Source organism: Anomaloglossus baeobatrachus, chromosome 4 (genome assembly GCF_048569485.1).
Source record: "Anomaloglossus baeobatrachus isolate aAnoBae1 chromosome 4, aAnoBae1.hap1, whole genome shotgun sequence".
Lineage (NCBI taxonomy): Eukaryota > Metazoa > Chordata > Amphibia > Anura > Aromobatidae > Anomaloglossus > Anomaloglossus baeobatrachus.
This window is the reverse complement of record NC_134356.1, coordinates 117030374-117052544: the sequence shown is the minus strand read 5'-3', so window position 1 is coordinate 117052544 and position 22171 is coordinate 117030374. Positions and strand designations below refer to the sequence as shown.

General features: G+C 52.1%; 1 protein-coding gene across 1 annotated transcript in view; it reads left to right on the top strand.

Annotated features, from left to right (window-relative positions):
* The first annotated feature begins 1113 nt into the window (after positions 1–1113).
* F12 (coagulation factor XII) overlaps positions 1114–22171 on the top strand; it is a 149279-nt gene continuing 128221 nt past the window's right edge. Inside the window, exon 1 of the mRNA XM_075343391.1 lies at positions 1114–1386. Coding sequence (XP_075199506.1) covers positions 1114–1386 — 273 coding nt within the window. The remainder of the gene's footprint in view (positions 1387–22171) is intronic.

Genomic DNA, 22171 nt, shown 5'->3' with positions numbered 1-22171 from the left:
CAGGCAGTGGTAGAGCCCCTGCCTTCAGAGCATTGGCCCACCGTGTTTACGGCCAGGGGGGTCGTTGATGTCCGGAAGGGAAGAGTGCCCGTGCGAGTGTTGAACTGTGGGGAAGAAGAGATCACATTACCCAGGTATGCCACTATTGCCAAGCTGTTTGTAGTCAATGCAGATCCCATCCATGCAGCAGGTTCCCCAAATCAGCCCCTCAGTGACAGCCCCTAGGAACCGTTAGAGAAGTGGTATCAGGAGCTACACGTAGGCACCGACTCTACACCCGCACATCATAAACAAGGAGTCTAAAGGGTTGTCCAGGAGTATGAGCGGGTCTTTAGTAAACATCCACTGGATTTTGGACGGATAAAAGGGGTACAACACCACATACCCACAGGCACTCACCCACCTATCAAAGAGAGGTATAGGCCCATACCACCTGCCCATTACCAATGTGCTAAAGATATCCTCAGGAGCATGAAGGAAGCTGGAGTAATCCGTGACAGCTGCAGACCCTGGGCCACCCCTCTGTTACTTGTGAAGAAGAAGGATGGTACCATGAGAATGTGTGTAGACTACCGACAAATTAATAAGATCACGCACAAAGATGCCTACCCCTTGCCTCGCATTGAGGAATCATTGGCTGCCTTAATATCTGCTACATACTTTTCTACCCTTGATCTCACTAGCGGATACTGGCAGATGGCTGTTGCCGAGGAAGACCGGGAGAAGACCGCGTTCACTACCCTGATGGGACTGTGTGAATTCAATAGCATGCAATTCAGGCTCTGCAACGCCCCGAGGACGTTCCAGAGGCTCATGGAGTGCTACTTGGGCCACTGCAATTTCAAGACGGTCTAGCTGTATCTGGACAATGTCATTGTATACTCCAAGACTTACGAGGCACACCTGGAACACCTGTCAGAGGTATTCGAGGCACTGTCTAAGTATGGGATGAAGCTAAAGCCATCCAAGTGCCACCTGCTGAAGCTGAAGGTAAAGTACTTGGGGCATGTGGTCAGTGCTGAAGGTGTGGCACCGGATCCAGAGAAAATTACAGCTATCCAGAACTGGCCAAGACCGAAAACCGTCAGAGAGGTGCGGCAGTTCCTAGGCCTAATGGGGTACTATCGTAAGTTTGTCAAGGGGTACACGCAGATGGCGGCCCCCTTGCAAGACCTTCTGGTAGGACAATCCATGCATGGTAATTCCTCGGGCCCTCCGTTCCACTGGGGCAAGGAACAAGAAGAATCCTTTGAGCAGAAGTCTGTCCTGACGGGGGATGAAATTCTGGCGTATCCCGACTACGGTCTCCCGTTTGTACTCTATACGGATGCTAGTAATGTGGGGCTTGGAGCCGTGCTGTCACAGGTGCAGAAGGGCAAGGAGAAGGTGATAGCCTACGCTAGCTGGAAGCTAAGGCCCACGGAGAGGAACCCAGAGAACTATAGTTCTTTCAAGCTGGAGTTCTTGGCACTTGTATGGGCTGTGACGGAAAGGTTCAAGCACTACCTTGCTGCTGCGAAGTTTACCGTGTACACGGACAATAACCCGTTGACTCATCTGGATACGGCGAAGCTGGGAGCCTTGGAACAGTGATGGGTCGCAAGGTTAGCAAATTATGATTTTATCATAAAATACAGGGCTGGCCGCAAGAACACTAAAGCCTGCTTTATACGAGTCGATCTATCGTGTGATAGCACGAGCGATCGTACCCGCCCCCGTTGTATTTGCGTCAAGGGCAAATCGCTGCCCGTGGCGCACAAACTCGTTTAACCCCCGTCACACGCACTTACCTTCCAGACGACCTCGCTGTGGGCAATGAACGTCCACTTCCTGAAGTAGGAGGGACGTTCGGGGTCACAGTGACGTCACACGGCAGCCGGCTAATAGAAGCGGAGGGGTGGAGATGAGCGGGATGTGAACATCCTGCCCACCTCCTTCCTTCCACATAGCCGGCGGGTGCCGCGGGACACAGGTGAGCTGTGTTCATCGTTCCCGTGGTGTCACACGGAGCAACGTGTGATGCCACGGAAACGAAGAACAACCGGCGCCATTTTAATTAAACAATTTTATGAAACCTAGCGACGAGTACACGACTCACAATTTGTGAGCGATACTGCGTCGCTAGGAGGTGTCACACGAGACGACATCGTGTACGATGCCAGATGTGCGTCACGAAAACCGTGACCCCGACGATGCATCGCACGATCGGTCGTCTCGTGTAAAGCCCGCATAATGCTGATGCACTGTCCAGGATGCCCCATCTGTCTGATGACGGGAGAGAAGAAGATGACCTGGAGGAGATTGAATTGCCTGCATTCCATCAGCCCACTCCCGAGGAGCGGCCTCGACCATAGGCCCATCCACAAGAAATGACCTGTGATCCATTGCCTCATCATGATTGTCAGGAGGCCCAGGATGGGGACCCTGCAATCAGATTAGTTAATGCACTGCTGGCCAGACCTGGTGCCCGCCTTGAACCGGGTGCCCCAGAAGAAGCCAGAAAACTGTGGCAGGACCGAAGTCAGCTTTATCTCCTCCATGGCAAATTGTGTAGAAACTTAACCAACCCCAAGACCCACGAGAGAATCTGCCAGATCGTGATACCTTGGGCGTATGTTCCGGTGGTGCTGGAAGCGAACCATGATGGAGCTGGGCACTTTGGATGGAAGAAGCTGGAGATGTTGCTGAGAAGTCGCTTCTATTGGATAAGGATGAGAGACTCCATAGATGCCTGGTGTAGGAATTGCGGTCCCTGTGTCTTGAGAAGAAGCACCACTTCAGACGATCGTCACCAACAGCCCCTGGAGATTGTGGCCCTGGATCATGTGAAGTTAACTCCCAGCAGGAGTGGGTATACGTATGCGCTCACGATGGTCGATCACTACTCTCGGTTCTTGGTGGTGGTACCCGTTAAAGATTTGACTGCCAGCAACGCGGCAAAGGCATTCCAAGCGCACTTCTGTAGGCCGAACGTCCCTCCCCCTTCAAGAAGAGGATGTTTGCCGCCCACAGTGAGGTCGTGCGGGAGGTAAGTACGTGTGACGGCGGTTACCGACTTTGTGCGCCACGGGTAATGAATTGCCCATGACGCACAAATGACGGGGGCGGGTGCGATTGCTCATGCGATCGCATGATATATCGTCCCATGTGACGCCGGCATTAGAGATGTAGGTTGAGTTGCCTGAAACCTACTTGCCCGGAGCGGATTGGGACTCACGTCGTCAGATCCAGTACAATCAGATTCAGAAGTGCGTTGAAAAGAGTTTCAATCAAACCAGAGAACAACAAGAGAGAAACTTTAACAAGCAGGCAAAGGCAACCCCTTTCTCCCCAGGCGAGATTGTGCTGAAAAGGAAGAGGAAGCTGCACAAATTGGATAATCAATGGGAAAAGGAGCCATATGTGGTACAACCATCCAACTTCGACAACCAGAAGACTTGCTTAATCAGCAAGGACCAGGGAAGGACCACGGCTACTGTTTCCCGAGACCATCTAAAAAGATGTCCAGAGCCCTTACGAGTAGCAGATGAGCCTCAGCCCCAACCTCAAGTGGTGGAAGAAAGGAAGAAAATGATCCGTACTATTCTAGGTAACTTTCCGGAAGATTGGCCCAAGCAGAATGGAGCAGTAATAGTCCCTGTGTTAACATTCCCACAACCCGTGAAAGAACCAGAGCAGGAGAGGCTGACTGACACTGCACCCACTTCAACATCTAGAATAGCCCCCGTACCCTTGCCACGCACACGTAAAGTCCTACCAGCTACACCTAGCATTGAGGGCGAAAAACCTTTAGACGATCTAGCCATGTCACAAGAGGGGGATGAGGGTCTAGAATTGAGAAGGTTGACCCAGGATAACTTCGGTTAGCCCCCACGAAGGTACAGGGAAGAATGCTAGTGGTAGTTTAATATGTGAATGTTATTACAGAGTGTTAGGTATCTGTGTTTCCTTTTTGTTGTTTTCCATATAGAAAAATGTTAGGAGATAAGTGTCTAATCAACAAGGTTTGAATGAAAAGAGAAAAGTTACCTGATTAACAAGAAGACTTTTATAGTGTATACCCCGATGCATGGACTTCGTTTTAATTATGCACCCATGTTTATAGTAAAAATGGATCATGGTCACAGGACTGGTTGTGACCAACACAGACTTGTGTATTGTAAATAGTTGCACCTCCTGTGCCCACCAGAGTCGTCTTTTACAAAACCCGGGACCTTAACCTGGTCACGGACCCACAATAGGTATGCAGTGGGTCAGGTTGTTTGGGTGGCGGGTTAATGGGATCCAGGACATTGGGACTGGACTGTCGCAGGAAGAGGCTGCAACGGAGCAGGTTGAGCCTCCGCTACTAACCAAACCGGTAGCATTCCACCATTGGTTTAACGAACTCTAAAGTTAAGCAACGTTTAAGTGCCAAGCCTCCCTAATTTGGGATGAACCTTTGTAAATAAACATGTTTCTCTTCTTCTGCAGTTAAAAAAAAACAAAAAAAAAACCCTCTGAGGTCCTGTAGCTCGAGGACGAGCTACGTTTAACCAAAGGGGAATGTGACTCCCCTGGACTATCAGATCGTCACAGGGTATTGTACAATCTGCCTTCCCCTGTAATATCCAAATCCTTCTTGCTTATGGGTCCCCAACTACATGGTGTTGCCTACATCAGCTAATCAAAATCCTAGGTACACTCTGCACCACACCCATCAGACACACCAGTGGACGGCCTGAGTGGAATAGGGTCGCCCACTTGGGGGGTTGGTAAGGGGAGGTCAGGAGTGTCAGGAGAGTCAGTCGAGTGTGAAGTGTTGGGGTTGAAGGAGAGAGGAGGTCAGGAGCCGGGCTCCTTGGAAGCCATGTAGGTAGCAGACGGTGGTTTGGGCCTAGAGGAGCTGGACTCCCAGTCGCAGGGGATCGTGGCAAGGGGCACGGATCTGTCAAGGAGGACAGCCGGCGGCCTTGCACCATCACCGGGCTCGGACCAGGGCACGACGGGGTACGTGGACCCTAGTTCAGGGAGTAGCTTCAGGCAACCTGACAATTTACCCGACGAGAATGGAGCCTTCAAGATCCGCTCTCCACCCACTCCAGAATCGGTGTACTAGCGCAACGAGGGGGATAGGACTTTCCACTAAAACGGTCCAGGAAATCCCAAGCGTGAACCCTGAGAGCAAGCTCTCACACTTAGCCATAGTGGGGAGCAGGAACCGACTAGATCCATACTACCGGGACCAACAGAGAAGTAAAGTTAGTGCTAGGAGGAAGGTCACGGATCACCAAGCAACACCATTGGGGACGGGAACCGAACTAGCTCCCCTCAGCGGCAGCGGTATCCAGAACTTTGGTTTATGCAGTTGTCAGTGTCAGCTTACTGGACTGAGTGAGTACGAAAGTAACCCCTTCGCACCTAACGGAACTCCCCGAACACCATCACCGAGTCCCGGGGCATTTCCCTTACCCGTGGAGGGTTCTAACACCTGGCTGCCCCATTCCATCGCACCTGGGTACTCTCAACTGCAGCGGTGGTACTCCACATTACCACATACCACGGGTGGCGTCACGACCTCTAAACACAATCCCCTGTAAATACCCCCTTCATTTGAGTGGCCGCACGACCCCTGGGTTCGGACATCCCTCGAGCCACCGCGGATCTGGATCCGAGCAGCCTGGTTACTGGCACGGGGGCGGCACAAGTATCTTCGCAGAGCAGAACGCAGAACAGTCAGAGATCACAGAGCACAACAGAAAGGGCCTGAACCCCAGCAATGTTCTATAGCAATAAACACGTTACCTAGGCACCACCCATAGGGTACAGATGCCTTATAAGCAGGAAGCAATCCTGCAATCAGAAACAGCACAACAAGGAACAGGTGTACTGTTCCTTTGAATTACAGCAGTCTGGCGCAGGCCTCCTAAGTGCGCTACCAGAAAATCTGCTGAGGGAACGAAGGTTCTGGGAGGAAAAGGAGGCTGGGGAACGCTCAGCACAGCAGACAGGGTGAGTGACACACTGCGCTGCAGCGGTCGAGCCAGCGGCAGACGCTGAGACAGGCAGGAATGCAGGTGCGGGAGACCAACCCCACGACCAAAGGTATGACAGTACCCCCCTTTATGCACCCTCCTTTTCACACTTGCTATCAATCTTTTGAAAAGGAGCGGAGCATCGATGTTCTCTTTAGGATCCCAAGACCTCTCTTTAGGACCAAATCCCTTCCAGTCAACCAGAAAAAGATTTCTGCTTCCTTTTCTATTCAGAGCCAGGATGTATTTTACCTCAAAAACATTTTCAGCTCCAACTGGGGAAGGAGGAGTACCTGGGTCTTGGAAGAAACGGCCAAAAACTACTGGTTTCAACAAGGAGACATGGAAGAAGTTGTGAATTCGCAAGAAGGAAGGCAACTTCAACCGGTAGTAAACCTCATTGATCTGACGGAGAACCTCAAAAGGACCAATTTAGCGACGAGCCAGCTTGAAAGAGGGAACCTTCAAACTGATGTACCTGGTAGACAGCCATACCTTATCTCCAGGGAGAAATGGCGCAGAATCCAGGCATTTCTTATCTGCATGATCCTTGGTCCGAATCGATGACTGCTCTAAGGAGGACCTGGTCGTAGACCAGATATGGGAGAAGTCGTTGGCCAGAGTCTCAGCTGCAGGATTGCTGGAAGTGAGTCAGAGGAGTCAAAACTCTTGGATGTTGTCAATAAACAATAAAAAAATGGAGCATTAGAAGAGGCTTCCCAGACATGATTTTTATAAGAGACCTCCGCCCGTGGTAGTAGCTGAACCCATTCACTGAGGTGAGCATTCAAGAAGTGTTGTAAATAGTTGGTAAGGACTTGAATGACTCGTTCAACCTGGTCATTCGATTGAGGGTGATAAGCAGAGGAGAAGTTGAGAGAGACATCCAATTGCTTACAGAGGGAGCACCAGAACTGGGAGAAGAATTGAATCCAATGGTAGAGATAATATGGAGTGGAAGGCCATGCAGACAGAGGACATGCTGGATAAAGAGTTCAACTAGCTTTGGAGCAGTAGGAAGACAAAGCAATGAAATGTCCCATTTTGGAGAAACGATCAACCACCACCCAGATTACCGGATGATCTTGGCAAGTTCGTGATAAAGTACATGGCGATGTGTTGCCGTGGAGCAGATTGAATCGGAAGAGGCAGGAGGCGACCAGCCGTAAGTCGTTTGGGCGTCTTTTTACGTGCACAAGAAGGGCCAGCTGCGACAAAGTCTAGAATATCCTGGCGCATGGTGGGCCACCAGTAGTGTCGAGAAATCAACTTTAAGGACTTCTTTCGACCGGCGTGACCAGCCAGCTTAGAAGCATAACCCCAACGCAAGACCCGTCTCCTGTCTTTCTCAGTCACAAGAGACTGACCGTAGCCACTGTGATCATCTTATATGGTTCGATCATGTGCTAAGGATCCTCCTCATGATTAGAGAGGAAGGATCTGGATAGGGTATCCGCTTTGACATTCTTCTCTGCTGGGCAAAAATGAACAGAAAAATTAAACCGGGCAAAAAATAAGAACCAACGAGCCTGATGTGGGTTAAGGCTCTACAGATTCTTATGGTCCGTATAGATGATGGGATGAACTGCACCCTCAAGTAGATAACGCCACTCCTCCAAAGCTAATTTAATAGCTAGCAACTCACGGTTTCCAATCGGGTTGTTACGCTTGCAGGGACTGAAGGATTTAGAGAAGAATCCACAAGTCACCATTTTACCCGTTAGCAGTTTTTGAGCGAGGACTGCTCCGTTACTGGAGCAGGAGCTGTTGAGAAGGCTTGTTTGAGAGCAATGATAGAAGACTCAGCTTCAGGAGGACAATCCTTATGTTTTGTACCTTTACGGGTTAAAGCAGTGAGAGGTCTTACCAGAGAAGTGCGGAATGAACTGCCGATAGTAATTGGCGTATACCAGGAACTGCTAGATAGCCTTGATTCCCACCGGACAGGACCACTTCAGCACAGCCAAGACTTTCTCTGGATCCATTTCAAGACCTGTATCACAGATAATGTAACATAAAAAGGGTAAAGACCTGCGTTCAAACAGACACCTCAAATTTTGTGTACAGAAGGTTTTCCCTTTATCTCTGAAGATCTAGATCAGAGGTCTCAAACAAGCGGCCCGCGGGCCACATGCGGCCCGCGGGCCGCATGCGGCCCCTGAGGCTGCTTGTTACGGCCCAAGTGCCCGCAGACCCCTTGACAATCGTATTACTATGCAGGGGGCCAGCACCGACACAGCTTTACTACAGTTGATGCATTTGCGCCACAGCGCGGGCCAGGAGCTCTCTGCATTATACTAATCAGGAGTGGAACAATCGTGGTCGCAGGGGTCACCACACAGGAGACAGACACCGTTCTGGAGCTCACACATGTCCTGGCTAATTAAGCAATTGTAAATTGACTGCTCTTGATGCCCATAATCCCGCCCACCTCTTTCCACTGAAGCAGATGCTGAGAGGTGTGCAGGATTATGGTCACAGTGATCACCCGGCCGCTGGTTTTGAGCATCTGCTGGGCGATGGATATCCCACTGGGCCCCTGAGGCTGCTTTCACACATCCGGTATTTGCCATGCGGCACAATACGGCACTCTGCAGGAAAAACGCAACCGTTTTTTTTTTGCCGCCGGTTGCGGTTTTTCCTGCATAGACTTACATTAGTGCCGTATTGTGCCGCATTGGCTTGCGTTCGGTCCGGTTTTTGCCGCATGCGGCACATTTAGCCGATGCGGCGGCCGGATGGAACGTTGCCTGGCACGTTTTTTTGTCCGGCAAAAAAACCTGCATCGGCGCGATTTGCAATGCATGCCTATGGACGCCGCATACGGCATCCTGCGGCAAACACCGCATCCAGCCGCAGCATGCGTTTTTTTCCACTGCGCATGCTCAGTAGCCGGCCGCAAGCGGCAAAAACCGGATGGGCCGCATGTAAAAAACTTATGCAAAGGATGCGGTTTTGTCACCGTATCCATTGCATAGGTTTTAGAGCCGGATTGGCCGACTCTGCTAAAACCGGACGTGTGAAAGCAGCCTGACAGTCTCTCCTCCAGCATACAGCACATATGTATGCTGCATGTTCCATCCATCAGAAGAGCGGAGAAATGCTGAGCACAGCCATCCCCTACCTACACTCACTGCTCCGTAGCCTCGCAGGAGTAAGCCCCGCCTACTGGTAGTAAGCCCCGCCCACCGGCACGGAGCTGCTGTGGAGTCTCAGACCTGTGCAGGGAATGCTGCAGAAATATGAGAGACTTCTGAGGAGTTTGTATCCCTCTCTCCTGCACTGCCATTGCTCTGTAGTCGGCAGTAGCAGGAGGCTCCAGAGGAACACAATGCGACCTGAAGTGAGTACTAGAGCTCTTTGAATGATGACTCCAACCCCACTGCCCTCTTCTATCCTCCTATTTGCCTCTCACAGCTGCACTCTTCTTCCCACCTCCCCCACAGCTGCTCTCTCCTGCCCCCCTCCCCCACAGCTACACTGTCCTGCCCCTTCCCCCACAGCTGCATTCGCATGTCTCCCTCCACCACTACCCTCTTCTATCCTCCTATTTGCCTCTCACAGCTGCACTCTCCTGCCCCCTCCCCCACAGCTGCACTGTCCTGCCCTCTCCCCCACAGCTGCACTCTCTTGCCACCTCCCCCACAGCCCTATAACCAATGATATGCCTCACCGCTGTCCTATGATGGTGGCCCACCCTCCTCATCTTCATGGTTTCTTGTCAGACATCCAGCTTTCTTATTTCTTTGTATATACAATGTGTACAAAATGCTCACAAATGCAGTATATAAAGAGAAATCTAGTGTATATGGCTGCATTTGTGTGAATGTGTACATGTGTAGCATTTTTAAAATTCAGATACTAAAAAAGCAGAATTAATACTAAAAGTGCTAAAACACCCTCTTAAAAATACCAAACCTCGTGTACTATTAAAAAAACAACTACAATTTTTAGATGCAACATGAATAAATCTATAAATGTTATTTATTATAGCACAAATATAATGTACAGAAAAAAAAAAAGATGGATAAGGCTACATACCAGGATGGGGGACAAAGATACAAGCATGGGATGGGAAAGCTGGGTGCTGAGGGAAAGAGACTCTTTCCCTCAGCACCCAGCTTTCCCATGCTTTGCTATGCATTTTTCCCTCAGCACCCAGCTTTCCCGTGCTCTGATATCCCTCAGAACCAAGATTTCATATATTCTGATATCTATCATGTCCTCAGTGCCCAGCTGATGCTGAGTGCTGCGTCACCCACCCATGCTCTGCTATACATCTTTCTCTTAGCACTCAACTTTCCCATGTTTTGCTGTACATCTTTCCCTCACCACCTAGCTTTCCCATGCTCTGATATAAAGGGCAAGCTGGGTGCTGAGGGAAAGTTGCAAGCTGGGTGCTGAGGACAAGATAGATATCAGAACATGGAGAGTTGGGTACTGAGGGAAAAAGGGATATGGTAAAGCTGGGTGCTGAGGGAAAGAACCAAGTGTCAGCGTAATCATCCTGTACCCCAAGGGGGGCCCCGGTCCTAAATTTCCACCGGGGCCCATCAAACTCTAGTTACGCCACTGACACCAATGTTAAGTGTGACGCCCTGGCAAAACCAGGTAGTCACACACTAGGCCCCCGCATAACACGTTCCCTCACCTGGGTTACATACAGTGGGCGGGACCAGGCGGTTAGGAAACGCCCACTTAGGGGTCTAGACAGCCCGGGGCGGGAAAGCAAACAGATAAGTCTAGAGTGCAAATTGAGAGGAGTGTGGGCTGGGGCTAGGTGTAGCTCCAGTGGAGGAGAAGTTCAAGTTGAACGGTGCCAGGGACAGAGCCCTGGTACCTTGGCTAGGTGGCAGACGGTGGTCTCCATCAGCAGGAGACGGGGAGACGGCAGCCGGAGATCCGAGGTGGACCGGGGCAGGGTTGGAGCCCGCCGGTACCGACACCAGAGACCCGACCCGAAAACCGTGCACAGAGGGGGTACTCGGACCCTGAAGCCAGGACCGGGACCAACGGCCTAGCTAATTAACCGATTGAGGGCAGGATTATAGGTCCTGTCCCAACCTAAGTCCCGAAAAGTAGACAACCACCCACAGAGAGGGATAGGGCCACCTTCAGTGCCTGTAGATCCCACGGGTCAGCGTCAGATGGGCACGGCTCCTCAGGCACACAACAAACCGGGAGCAGACTCCCATGTTCCATACCGGGAAGTCCAACACAAGCAGACACAGTGCAGAGAAAAAAGACGGCGACAACCAGCCCGAGTGGGGACCAGAGTACAACCGGCCGCGGCGGCCGGCCACCAGCACCTTGGTTTACCAAAAGACTTGTGCGAGTCATTTAAGTGTGAGTAACCAATCATCCCCTGGTACATCCGGGCGCGCGAGCCCTTGCCATCACCATACCCTGCACAGAGACACTGGGCCCCGGGGCAACCATCCCTACCCACGGAGGGGTTAACATCCGGCTGCCACTACATCGCCCCTGGGTATCCCACAACAGCAGCAGTGGTGTCCCACTTCAGCACACACCATGGGTGGCGTCACGAACCGAATACTGTCAAGGCCGTACAACTACGTCCCCCCTTTTTTTTATTCGGCGTGTCGGCGTGAAACCCGGGTCCGGAGAATCCCTCGAGCCACACAGCGGGTCCGGATCCGAGCAGCACCGGCTGCTAGCACGGGGGCGGCACATTAAGCAGGTAACATCGCTGTATGACGTCACCTGCTTACCTGTGAATGGTAGAGTGCAGTGAGCTCCTAGCGCGCTGCTCCGCAAATGAATCAAGTGTAGTAAAGCACTGCCGGTGCAGGCCCCCTGCATAGTAACGCTATCATCACGGGGTCTACGGGTCTGCAGGCTACAACAAGCAGTTGAGAGAAAACAGGGAACGGAGGAAAGGTGAGAAGAATCTTTTTATATTTTTGTGTATGTCAAGAATGGCATAATAGGGAACTAGGATGAGGACTGGAGACATTATTACTTGGGCACAATGCTACAATGAAGGGCAAAATGCTACAAGGATAGGCACAATGTTACAAGGATGGCCACAATGCTACAAGGATGGGCACAATGCTGCATGATGAGCTCAATGCTACAAGGATGGGCACAATGCTACAACGATGGGCACAATGCTGCAAGGATGAGCACAATACTACAAGGATGGGCACAATGCTACAGAATGGGCACAATGCTGCAAGGATGGGCATAATACTACAAGTATGGGCACAATGCTACAGGATGGGCACAATGCTACAAGAATGGGCACAATGCTACTGTGCACAAGGATGGTGGATATTACTGCAGGGGACAAGAATGGGCACAATGCTCCAAGGATGTGCACAATTCTGCAAGGATGGGCACAATGCTACAGGATGGGCACAATGCTACAGGATGGGCACAATGCTACTGGGCACATTACTACTGGGCACATTGCTACTGGGCACAAGGATGGGCACATTATTACTGGGCACAAGGATGGGTACATTACTAGTAGGCACAAGCATGGACACATTACTACTGGGCATAAAAAAGAGATAATAAATGTTTTTACCATTAAAAATGCTTTTTTACATATAAACGTAACAAAAAAGTACAGGTTTGTTTTAATAAACAAGCAAAAAATTTTCACAAAAAGTGATCCAAAGGTGTATAGAAGAAAATACATGGAATCACTAAAATGTCATTGGGCCCTGCAAAGAATGTGGCCCCCCAAATAATTTTTTTCTATGTGCGGCCCATACACCCAGCCGAGTTTGAGATCCCTGCTCTAGTGTCACCTTGTGACCACACCAAGGTATTACAATGTCATTCCAATAGTAATGCGTGGTTACCAATAGTGTGCTCACACAAGTGTGGCAAAAAGGTCTGTGGCTTATGTCCCCATATGTCTAATTCACAAAATTATGGAAGGAAGAGGTGGCATACATATTGAGAATTTGGAAAGTAGTTATACCTGTCACCCCTCATGCATGTTTGTTTCACTGTATAGAAGCCCTTACGCAATCTAACGGAGCAAACGCTCACATTCCCGAAATAATACACGTAGTTCTGCTTGCGGTTAAAGGGGTTATCCGGCTTCTTTGACTTTTTTTTTTTATTTCCCTATTGGGCTACATTGGGGCAGGTAAGTAGATAGAGACCACTTACCTTCCCTGCTGTCAGCCCCTCTCCCCCGGCTCAGAGCGGTCATGTGACCGCTCCTGCCGCGATTTTGCTGCTTCCGGTCTTTGCACGTCTACATGGGCAGGGCCATGTTGACATGCAAATGTGGAGCAGCATGTCACCTCCCTGCTGGGTGTCTACAGTGCGAGGAGTCACCGCCCCCTTCCCTGCACCCTCCCACACATTCCCCCGCACCTCCAGTAACCTCCCCCTGCACTGCTGTGGGGGTCCGTGACCTGGGGGCGGGGCCTGGCGGCAGCTGCCGTGGTGTCAGCTCCAGCACCGGGCCCCCTGCCCAGGATCGCACATTCAAATGTACCGGCATCACAGATCACAGATGCCGGTACATTTGAAAGTGCAGATGAGAAGCAGCGCAGCGCTGCTTCTCATCACTGTCCCTCCCGCTGTCTGTGCAATCTGCAGCACAGCGGTGACGTCACTACTGTGCTGAACAGAGCACAGACAGCGCACGAACGTGCAGGAGCGGCGGGGACCGAGGACAGGTGAGTATGTACTCCACATGTGTTCCCTATGGGGATGGGGATGGGGGGGCTGGCAGAGCCATATGTGTGCGTGTGCAGAGCCATGTGTGTGCGTTTACGGTGCAGAGCCATGTGTGTGCGTTTAAGGTGCAGAGCCATGTGTGTGCGTGTACGGTGCAGAGCCATGTGTGTACGGTGCAGAGCCATGTGTGTGTGGCGCCCCAGGACCTGGTCGCCACAACAGCATTGCCCTCCCAAAGGGTTAATGCTGAGCCTGGAGGTAATTGGGAGATCTATTGGCCAGTAAGTTAACACCCAACACAGTTCTCCCTCCGGCCAGCAGGGGGAGCTCTGAACCTGGAACTTCAGGGAGCATTCCTTAAGTCTGGCTGAAGGGAGGAAGTAGTAGTTAGTCTGTAGGGAGCAGTAGAAGTGAACAGACGCAGAGTGAGCTGTCCTGTGAATCTGGGGCCTGGAGCTAGAGTAGCTTGGTCCAGGGAAGCAGGAGTAGCTGAGAGGCAGCAGAGAGACTCGGACATCGGAGTCTGTGGCCACCAGGGCTTAAACATATTCCCTGGTAGCCGAATCCGAAGGGCAGGAGAGCTGCAAGCCCCTGGCCCAAACATCCCAAAGGTACAGCTGCAGCATCGAGGCCCGGTGTGGACTCCAGCAGAGAAGCACTAGAGAGAGGGCCTGCGCAGCCTGCTACAGAGGGAAAGGGACGTACCATCAGTCCCAGCAGCAAAGAGGGCCATTGCTGGATTCAGAGAAGCAGGGTCCTATGATAACGAAGAAAAGCACAGGAGTAGGCCTCATACTCAGCTGGCCAGAAAGATCACCCCAAGTACTTCCAGGCCGACCGGATCCCCATCACCACCTGTAACGGTCTCCCAGGACTGGACTGTGTTCGAAGTAAAAGAGGAGAAGGTAAAGAGACTGTTGTTTATGCCTGATTCTTTCATTGCCTGTCGGCCCTGCACCGTGTTAGCCGCACATCCCCATAGACTCTCACAAGCACCAACAGCGCCCCGGGCATTGCTCCACCTGTGGGGAGCAGTACCAACATTGCTGCCACATCATCACCCCGGAGGCCTTACACAGCAGCGGCGGCTTAATAGCCGCAGACCACAGGTGGCGTCACGAACACAAACTTTATTACTTCAAGCCACATATTTTACTGACACCCACCAGGGCCACGGAGCCGGGCCCAGCCACCACTGACTACCACCGGACTAGTCCGGCCCGGCACCGGGTGTCCCATAGCCCTGGGGTGGGCGAGTCAACTTTTGGCGTCACGAACAGGATTTCGTGCCCGGTCCCACCGGGTACTGTGCGCCTGCAGGAATTGTGCTTAAAAGACTGTGTACTGGTTGTAAATTGCCGCCGCCATTAGCCGCGCCGAGCGCAGGAAGAAAGGGGGCGTGCCTGACAAAGAGCGCGAAGGGAGCGCGCCATCAGAGCAGAGCGCTGTTAACCCCGCGCGACCCAGAAGAAAATTTGAAAAGTGAACGGAGCCTGGTAAGGTTCACTAAGGGGGAGGAAGATGTCCGACTCAGAGGGAGAGCAGGTGGCTGCCATCGCCCAAGGCGCCGCAGCACCGGCCGAAGCAGTCCCAGTCGCCGTCGCCCCAGCCCCCACTGTAGCGCCGGTAATGCCGATCACCATGCCGTACATACCGGGAGCAGAATGGCTGCCGCAGTACTCCGGGGAGTCCCATACCTTGAGTGACTTCAGAGAAAGCCTGCACAGCTTATTCCGGGTGTATCCGCTGACTGAGAGCCAGAAGGTGGGCATAGTAATGGGTCAGCTAGCCGGCGCAGCCCAGCGTGAAGTGAAGTCCTGGCCTGATACAGATAAAGGGACAGCAACCCAGATACTGGCCAAGCTAAAGAGTACTTTTGACACCCGCACCGCAGCAGAGATAAAGATGAGATTCTTTGGGTGCAAGCAGCGGGCCACAGACAGCATAAGGGACTATGCCTTAAACCTGCAAGAGGCCCTGAAAGCAGTTAAACAGGTGGACCCAGAGAGTGTACGTGAAGGAGACAAACTCCTAACCGAGCAGTTCATAGAGGGGCTCCTGTCAGATGCCCACAGGACCCAGCTGCGTATCCTGGTCCTCCAGAACCCTGCTCTGGACTTTGCAAAGTTTAAGGACCAGGCCATCAGGGTACTGAGAGAATCTACACCGAATGATCCAGTATCCCTCCGGCCTCTTGCTATCACGTACCCCGGGGTGGTGCCTGCAACACGAGCCACTGCAGGGGCTGAGGCGCAGTCCCTGGATAAGGATCCCACTGCAGAGCTCAGACAGCAGGTCCAGGAGCTGACCAAGACTGTGGCTGCCCTTGCCAAGACCGTGCAGTCTCTACAAATGACCCCCTCGCCTGCAAAAATCGAGTTGGCCTCCAGCCCAGATGACGTCCCATGGATGCGACAGAGAAGGATTCCGCCGACCCGAGGCAGAGACACAGACCGGTATGATTCAACAGGACAACCGATCTGCCGCCGCTGCAGCCAGGCGGGCCACATTGCACGACGCTGTCCTTTAAATGGGCTGAGCCTGGGGCCAGGAGCCAACCCCCAGGTGTAAGGAAGCCCGGCTCAAACCCCAGCCGCAGCAAGTATGTGGGAGGACGACCGGTCCTTCCCATTGTGCTGGATGGGATCCCTTTGAATGCCCTCCTGGATACGGGGTCCCAGGTAACAACCATCCCCCACAAACTGTACAAAAGATATTGGGCTGATTCAGACATTGACCATGGCCCAGATGATGATTTAACAATTGTGGCCAGTAATGGTCAGCCCTTACCTCAAATTGGGTACAAAGAAGTAACCATTAAAGTGGGGCGGGTGGAATTGCCATGTCAGGGGATGATAATTGTAGATATTGATCGCAAAGAATCTGATCCACTGCTAACCATTGGTACAAATGTGATAGAAAATTGTATTGCCGAAGTGATAATTTTGTTGCAACAGGCGTCTGAAACTGCCAGCTCCGGGCAGCAGCGTGCCCTACAGAGGGAGATCAGAGCCCTGATGAGGAGGCAGCAGGTAGAGCTGGCCGGAGGAGAAATTGGCAGTGTGAGGGTAAGTGACCCCCTCCCCATTGCAATACCCCCAAGAAGTGAAATGTTGATATGGTGTCGGGCAGCAATAGGCCTCAAGGGTCAGGATTACCATGCCTTGGTAGAACCGGTGTATTCAGACAGTAGGCCTGGAGTCCTGATAGCCAGAGGGGTAGCAGACGTTCGCAAGGGGAGAGTGCCCGTCCGTGTCCTGAATTGTGGGGAGGAGGAGGCCAAATTGCCCCGGTACGCCACTGTAGCAAAACTGTACACTGTCAGCAACAATACCATTAAAACAGTGGAACCCTTGATCCCGTCCGACCAGGCGGAAGACAATGGCTCCAAGGGGCAGCTGGAAGACTGGTGCCAAAAATTACATGTAGGCACAGACTCCACCCCCTCGCACCAAAAGCATGGGGTTTACCGGGTGGTACAGGAGTACGAGCGGGTCTTCAGCAAACACCCCCTAGATTTTGGGCAGGTGAAAGGGGTTAAACATCAAATCCCCACGGGTGACCATCATCCCATTAAAGAGAGATACCGCCCTGTACCCCCCGCACAGTATCAGTGTGCCAAGGAAATGTTACGAGAAATGAAGGAGGCTGGGGTTATCAGAGATAGTTGTAGCCCCTGGGCAGCTCCACTAGTGCTCGTAAAGAAAAAAGATGGTACAATGAGAATGTGTGTAGATTACAGGCAAATTAACCGCATTACACATAAAGATGCTTATCCACTGCCCAGAATAGAGGAGTCACTAACAGCCTTAAAGTCAGCTAACTATTTCTCCACCTTGGATCTCACCAGTGGGTATTGGCAGGTTCCCGTGGCAGAGGCGGACAAGGAGAAGACTGCATTCACGACACCAATGGGCCTCTGTGAGTTCAATTGTATGCCATTCGGGCTCTGCAACGCCCCAGGGACATTCCAAAGGTTGATGGAGTGCTGCTTGGGCCACCACAACTTTGAAACCGTGCTGTTGTACCTGGATGACGTCATAGTCTACTCCAAGACTTATGAGGACCACCTGAAGCACTTAGCAGAAGTGTTTGAGTCCTTGTCGAAATATGGCCTGAAGATCAAGCCGTCCAAATGTCACCTCTTGAAGCCAAAGGTACAGTACCTGGGTCATGTGGTCAGCGCAGAAGGTGTGGCACCTGATCCGGAGAAAGTCACTGTAATCAAGGACTGGCCAAGACCCACCACAGTGAAGGAGGTGCGGCAGTTCCTTGGACTGGTGGGCTACTACCGAAGGTTCATTGATAGTTTCACCAAGATAGCAGCGCCCCTTCAAGATCTCCTGGTGGGCCAGCCAAAGCAGGCTAAGAAGCAGAGCCCTCCATTTGAATGGAGCAGCCAACTAGAAACATCCTTTGTCCGGCTGAAAGGGGCTCTCACGGGAGAAGAAATTCTGGCCTACCCTGACTACAGCCAACCGTTTGTACTGTATACAGACGCCAGCAACGTGGGACTGGGAGCAGTTCTGTCCCAGGTACAGGGAGGCAGAGAGAGGGTGATAGCGTACGCCAGTAGGAAGCTTCGGCCCACAGAAAGGAATCCAGAAAACTACAGTTCCTTCAAGCTGGAGTTCCTCGCTATTGTTTGGGCAGTGACTGAACGCTTCAAGCACTATCTGGCATCGGCCAAGTTCACCATCTTCACGGACAACAATCCGTTGACACACCTGGCAACAGCCAAGTTAGGTGCGATGGAACAGCGATGGATGGCCCGGCTGTCTAACTTTGACTTTACCATCAAGTATCGGGCTGGCAAGAAGAATAACAATGCTGATGCGCTGTCCAGAATGCCTCACTTACCCGAGTCTGGAGAAGACCTGGATGAACTCGAAGAGATAGAGTTACCGGCTTTCCATCACCAAGGTGTTTCCCAGTGTGAGCATGCTGTGGGAGTGAAGCGCTCAAGCCAGCACGAGGTCTCGGTCAACCCATTACTCCACCATAATTGGGAAGAGACACAGAACGGTGACCCGGCCGTGCGATTGGTCAAAGAGAAGCTAGCGCAAGCTGAGACCCATCTTGGCCCAGACGCTCCAGAGGAAGCCCAGCAGCTGTGGAAGGAGAGGGGACGACTGTTCACCTACCAAGGCAAGCTCTGCAAGAGATATGTCAACTGGCGAACAAATGAACTTGTCTGGCAGATAGTGGTTCCGCAGAGGGATGCTCCAATGGTCCTAGCAGCGTATCATGATAACGCAGGACACTTCGGGTGGAAGAAGTTGGAGGCCCTACTCCGTGATCGGTTCTATTGGGTGCACATGAGAAAGATGATCGAGAAGTGGTGCCGAGACTGTGGCCCGTGTAACCTGAGGCGGAAGGATGATGCCAGCCAAAGGTCTCCCCTACAGCCAATTGTCACGAAGCAGCCCCTGGAGTTGGTGGCCCTGGACCACGTGAAGTTAACACCAAGCCGGTCAGGCTATGTGTACGCCCTCACCATTGTGGACCATTACTCTCGTTTCCTGGTAGTAGTGCCTGTGAAGGACCAGACAGCCAGAACAGCAGCTAGAGCGTTCCAGGCATCCTTTTGTCGACCTCACGGTTATCCGGAAAGGGTACTGACTGATCAAGGTCCTGCATTCGAGGCCGAAGTGTTCCAAGAGTTCTGTAACATGTACGGCTGTAAGAAAATCCGAACCACACCGTACCACCCCCAAACCAATGGACTGTGCGAGAAAATGAACCATGTGGCTATTGATATGCTGAAGACCCTACCGCTGGAAGAAAGGAACCAATGGCCAGAGAAGTTGCCAGATCTGGTAGACCTGTACAACCATATCCCAGTAAATTCGACCAACTGCAGCCCCGCTTACCTGATGCGAGCCAGACCTGGCAAGTTGCCTGTAGACTTTGAGATGGGGACTGTGTCGCCTGAGGCGGTTCAAGAAATAGAGGATTGGGATACAGAACGGCAGCAGCGGTACCGTAAGGTCCAGGAGTGCGTAGAGAGGAGCCTGTCTCAAGCAAGAACGAGACAAGAGCAGCATTACAATCAAACAGCCCCAGCAACTCCCTTAGCACCTGGAGAACAAGTCCTCAAGAAGAAGCGGAGGACGCATAAATTGGATGATCAGTGGGAAAACGAGCCCTACACCATTATCCCCTCCAACTTTGACAATAGTAAGGTATGCCTCATAAGCAAGGATGAAGGCAAGACCTATCAAGCAATTTCTCGAGACCGCCTGAAAGCGTGCCCTGAACGGTGCAGAATCCAAAAAGAAATGGAAGCAGTACAAGGAAGTCCCCAAAGTCAAGAGAAAGAAGGGGAGATGATTCAAACCATCCTTGGAAAATTCCCCAAAACTTGGACCCGAATAAACAATGCCATAGTGGTACCAGTTTTGACGTTTCCGCAGTTGGTCGAGCCAGAAACAGAAAAGGTTCCGGATCCACCTAAAGAACCGTCCGCTCCAACACGAGATGACACGCCAGCAGTGGAACAGGAGGATCAACCCCCTGTCAGTGGTGAACCTGTCATACCCTTGGCGACTCTTAGACCACATAGGCAACCATCACGCTTACCTATCGGGGTTAGGCCCACCTGTAGTGCTGAGGTAGAAGACACACCAAGTAGTCAGGGGCAAACACCAGAGCTACGCAGGTCCCAACGCAGCACTCGGGGACAACCCCCTCCAAGGTATAGAGAGTCAACTGTATAGGGGAAAGGGAGGGAGTACTTATTAGAATGTAAATAGTTATGCAAAATGTCTGTAATGTTGTGTACAAAATGTTTTTCTTTTTCTTTGATTGCAAAAATGGACAATTGGGCCACTGGACTATGGGTGGCCAACACCTAAATTGTTCATAGTTAGCATTAGTGTGTTCAACACCCCTGAAGGAAAACCCGTCCGGCGTGCATAGAGTGGGGTCATCAATGCTCTGACGCACGCCCAGAGCCTACGTTGGGGGTTTGATCGCGGCGGGTCCCCCATGGAGCAGTGTAATGGACACCCGGCAGGGAGCCGCACTGGACTCTTATAGTAATGTTTAAGTCTGTAACGTTCAAGTAATGCGCCTCCCATAATGGGATGAAATGTTCTAACATGTTATGTTTGTTTCTACAGTCCGGGAGTACTGAATTTAACTAAGGGGGAGTGTGGCGCCCCAGGACCTGGTCGCCACAACAGCATTGCCCTCCCAAAGGGTTAATGCTGAGCCTGGAGGTAATTGGGAGATCTATTGGCCAGTAAGTTAACACCCAACACAGTTCTCCCTCCGGCCAGCAGGGGGAGCTCTGAACCTGGAACTTCAGGGAGCATTCCTTAAGTCTGGCTGAAGGGAGGAAGTAGTAGTTAGTCTGTAGGGAGCAGTAGAAGTGAACAGACGCAGAGTGAGCTGTCCTGTGAATCTGGGGCCTGGAGCTAGAGTAGCTTGGTCCAGGGAAGCAGGAGTAGCTGAGAGGCAGCAGAGAGACTCGGACATCGGAGTCTGTGGCCACCAGGGCTTAAACATATTCCCTGGTAGCCGAATCCGAAGGGCAGGAGAGCTGCAAGCCCCTGGCCCAAACATCCCAAAGGTACAGCTGCAGCATCGAGGCCCGGTGTGGACTCCAGCAGAGAAGCACTAGAGAGAGGGCCTGCGCAGCCTGCTACAGAGGGAAAGGGACGTACCATCAGTCCCAGCAGCAAAGAGGGCCATTGCTGGATTCAGAGAAGCAGGGTCCTATGATAACGAAGAAAAGCACAGGAGTAGGCCTCATACTCAGCTGGCCAGAAAGATCACCCCAAGTACTTCCAGGCCGACCGGATCCCCATCACCACCTGTAATCGGTCTCCCAGGACTGGACTGTGTTCGAAGTAAAAGAGGAGAAGGTAAAGAGACTGTTGTTTATGCCTGATTCTTTCATTGCCTGTCGGCCCTGCACCGTGTTAGCCGCACATCCCCATAGACTCTCAAAAGCACCAACAGCGCCCCGGGCATTGCTCCACCTGTGGGGAGCAGTACCAACATTGCTGCCACATCATCACCCCGGAGGCCTTACACAGCAGCGGCGGCTTAATAGCCGCAGACCACAGGTGGCGTCACGAACACAAACTTTATTACTTCAAGCCACATATTTTACTGACACCCACCAGGGCCACGGAGCCGGGCCCAGCCACCACTGACTACCACCGGACTAGTCCGGCCCGGCACCGGGTGTCCCATAGCCCTGGGGTGGGCGAGTCATGTGTACGGTGCAGAGCCATGTGTGTGCGTGTGCGGAGCCATATGTGTGCGTGTGCGGTACAGAGCCATATGTGTGCGTGTGCAGAGCCATGTGTGTGCGTTTACGGTGCAGAGCCATGTGTGTGCGTGTGCGGTACAGAGCCATATGTGTGCGTGTGCAGAGCCATGTGTGTGCGTTTACGGTGCAGAGCCATGTGTGTGCGTTTATGGTGCAGAGCCATGTGTGTGCGTGTACGGTGCAGAGCCATGTGTGTGCGTGTACG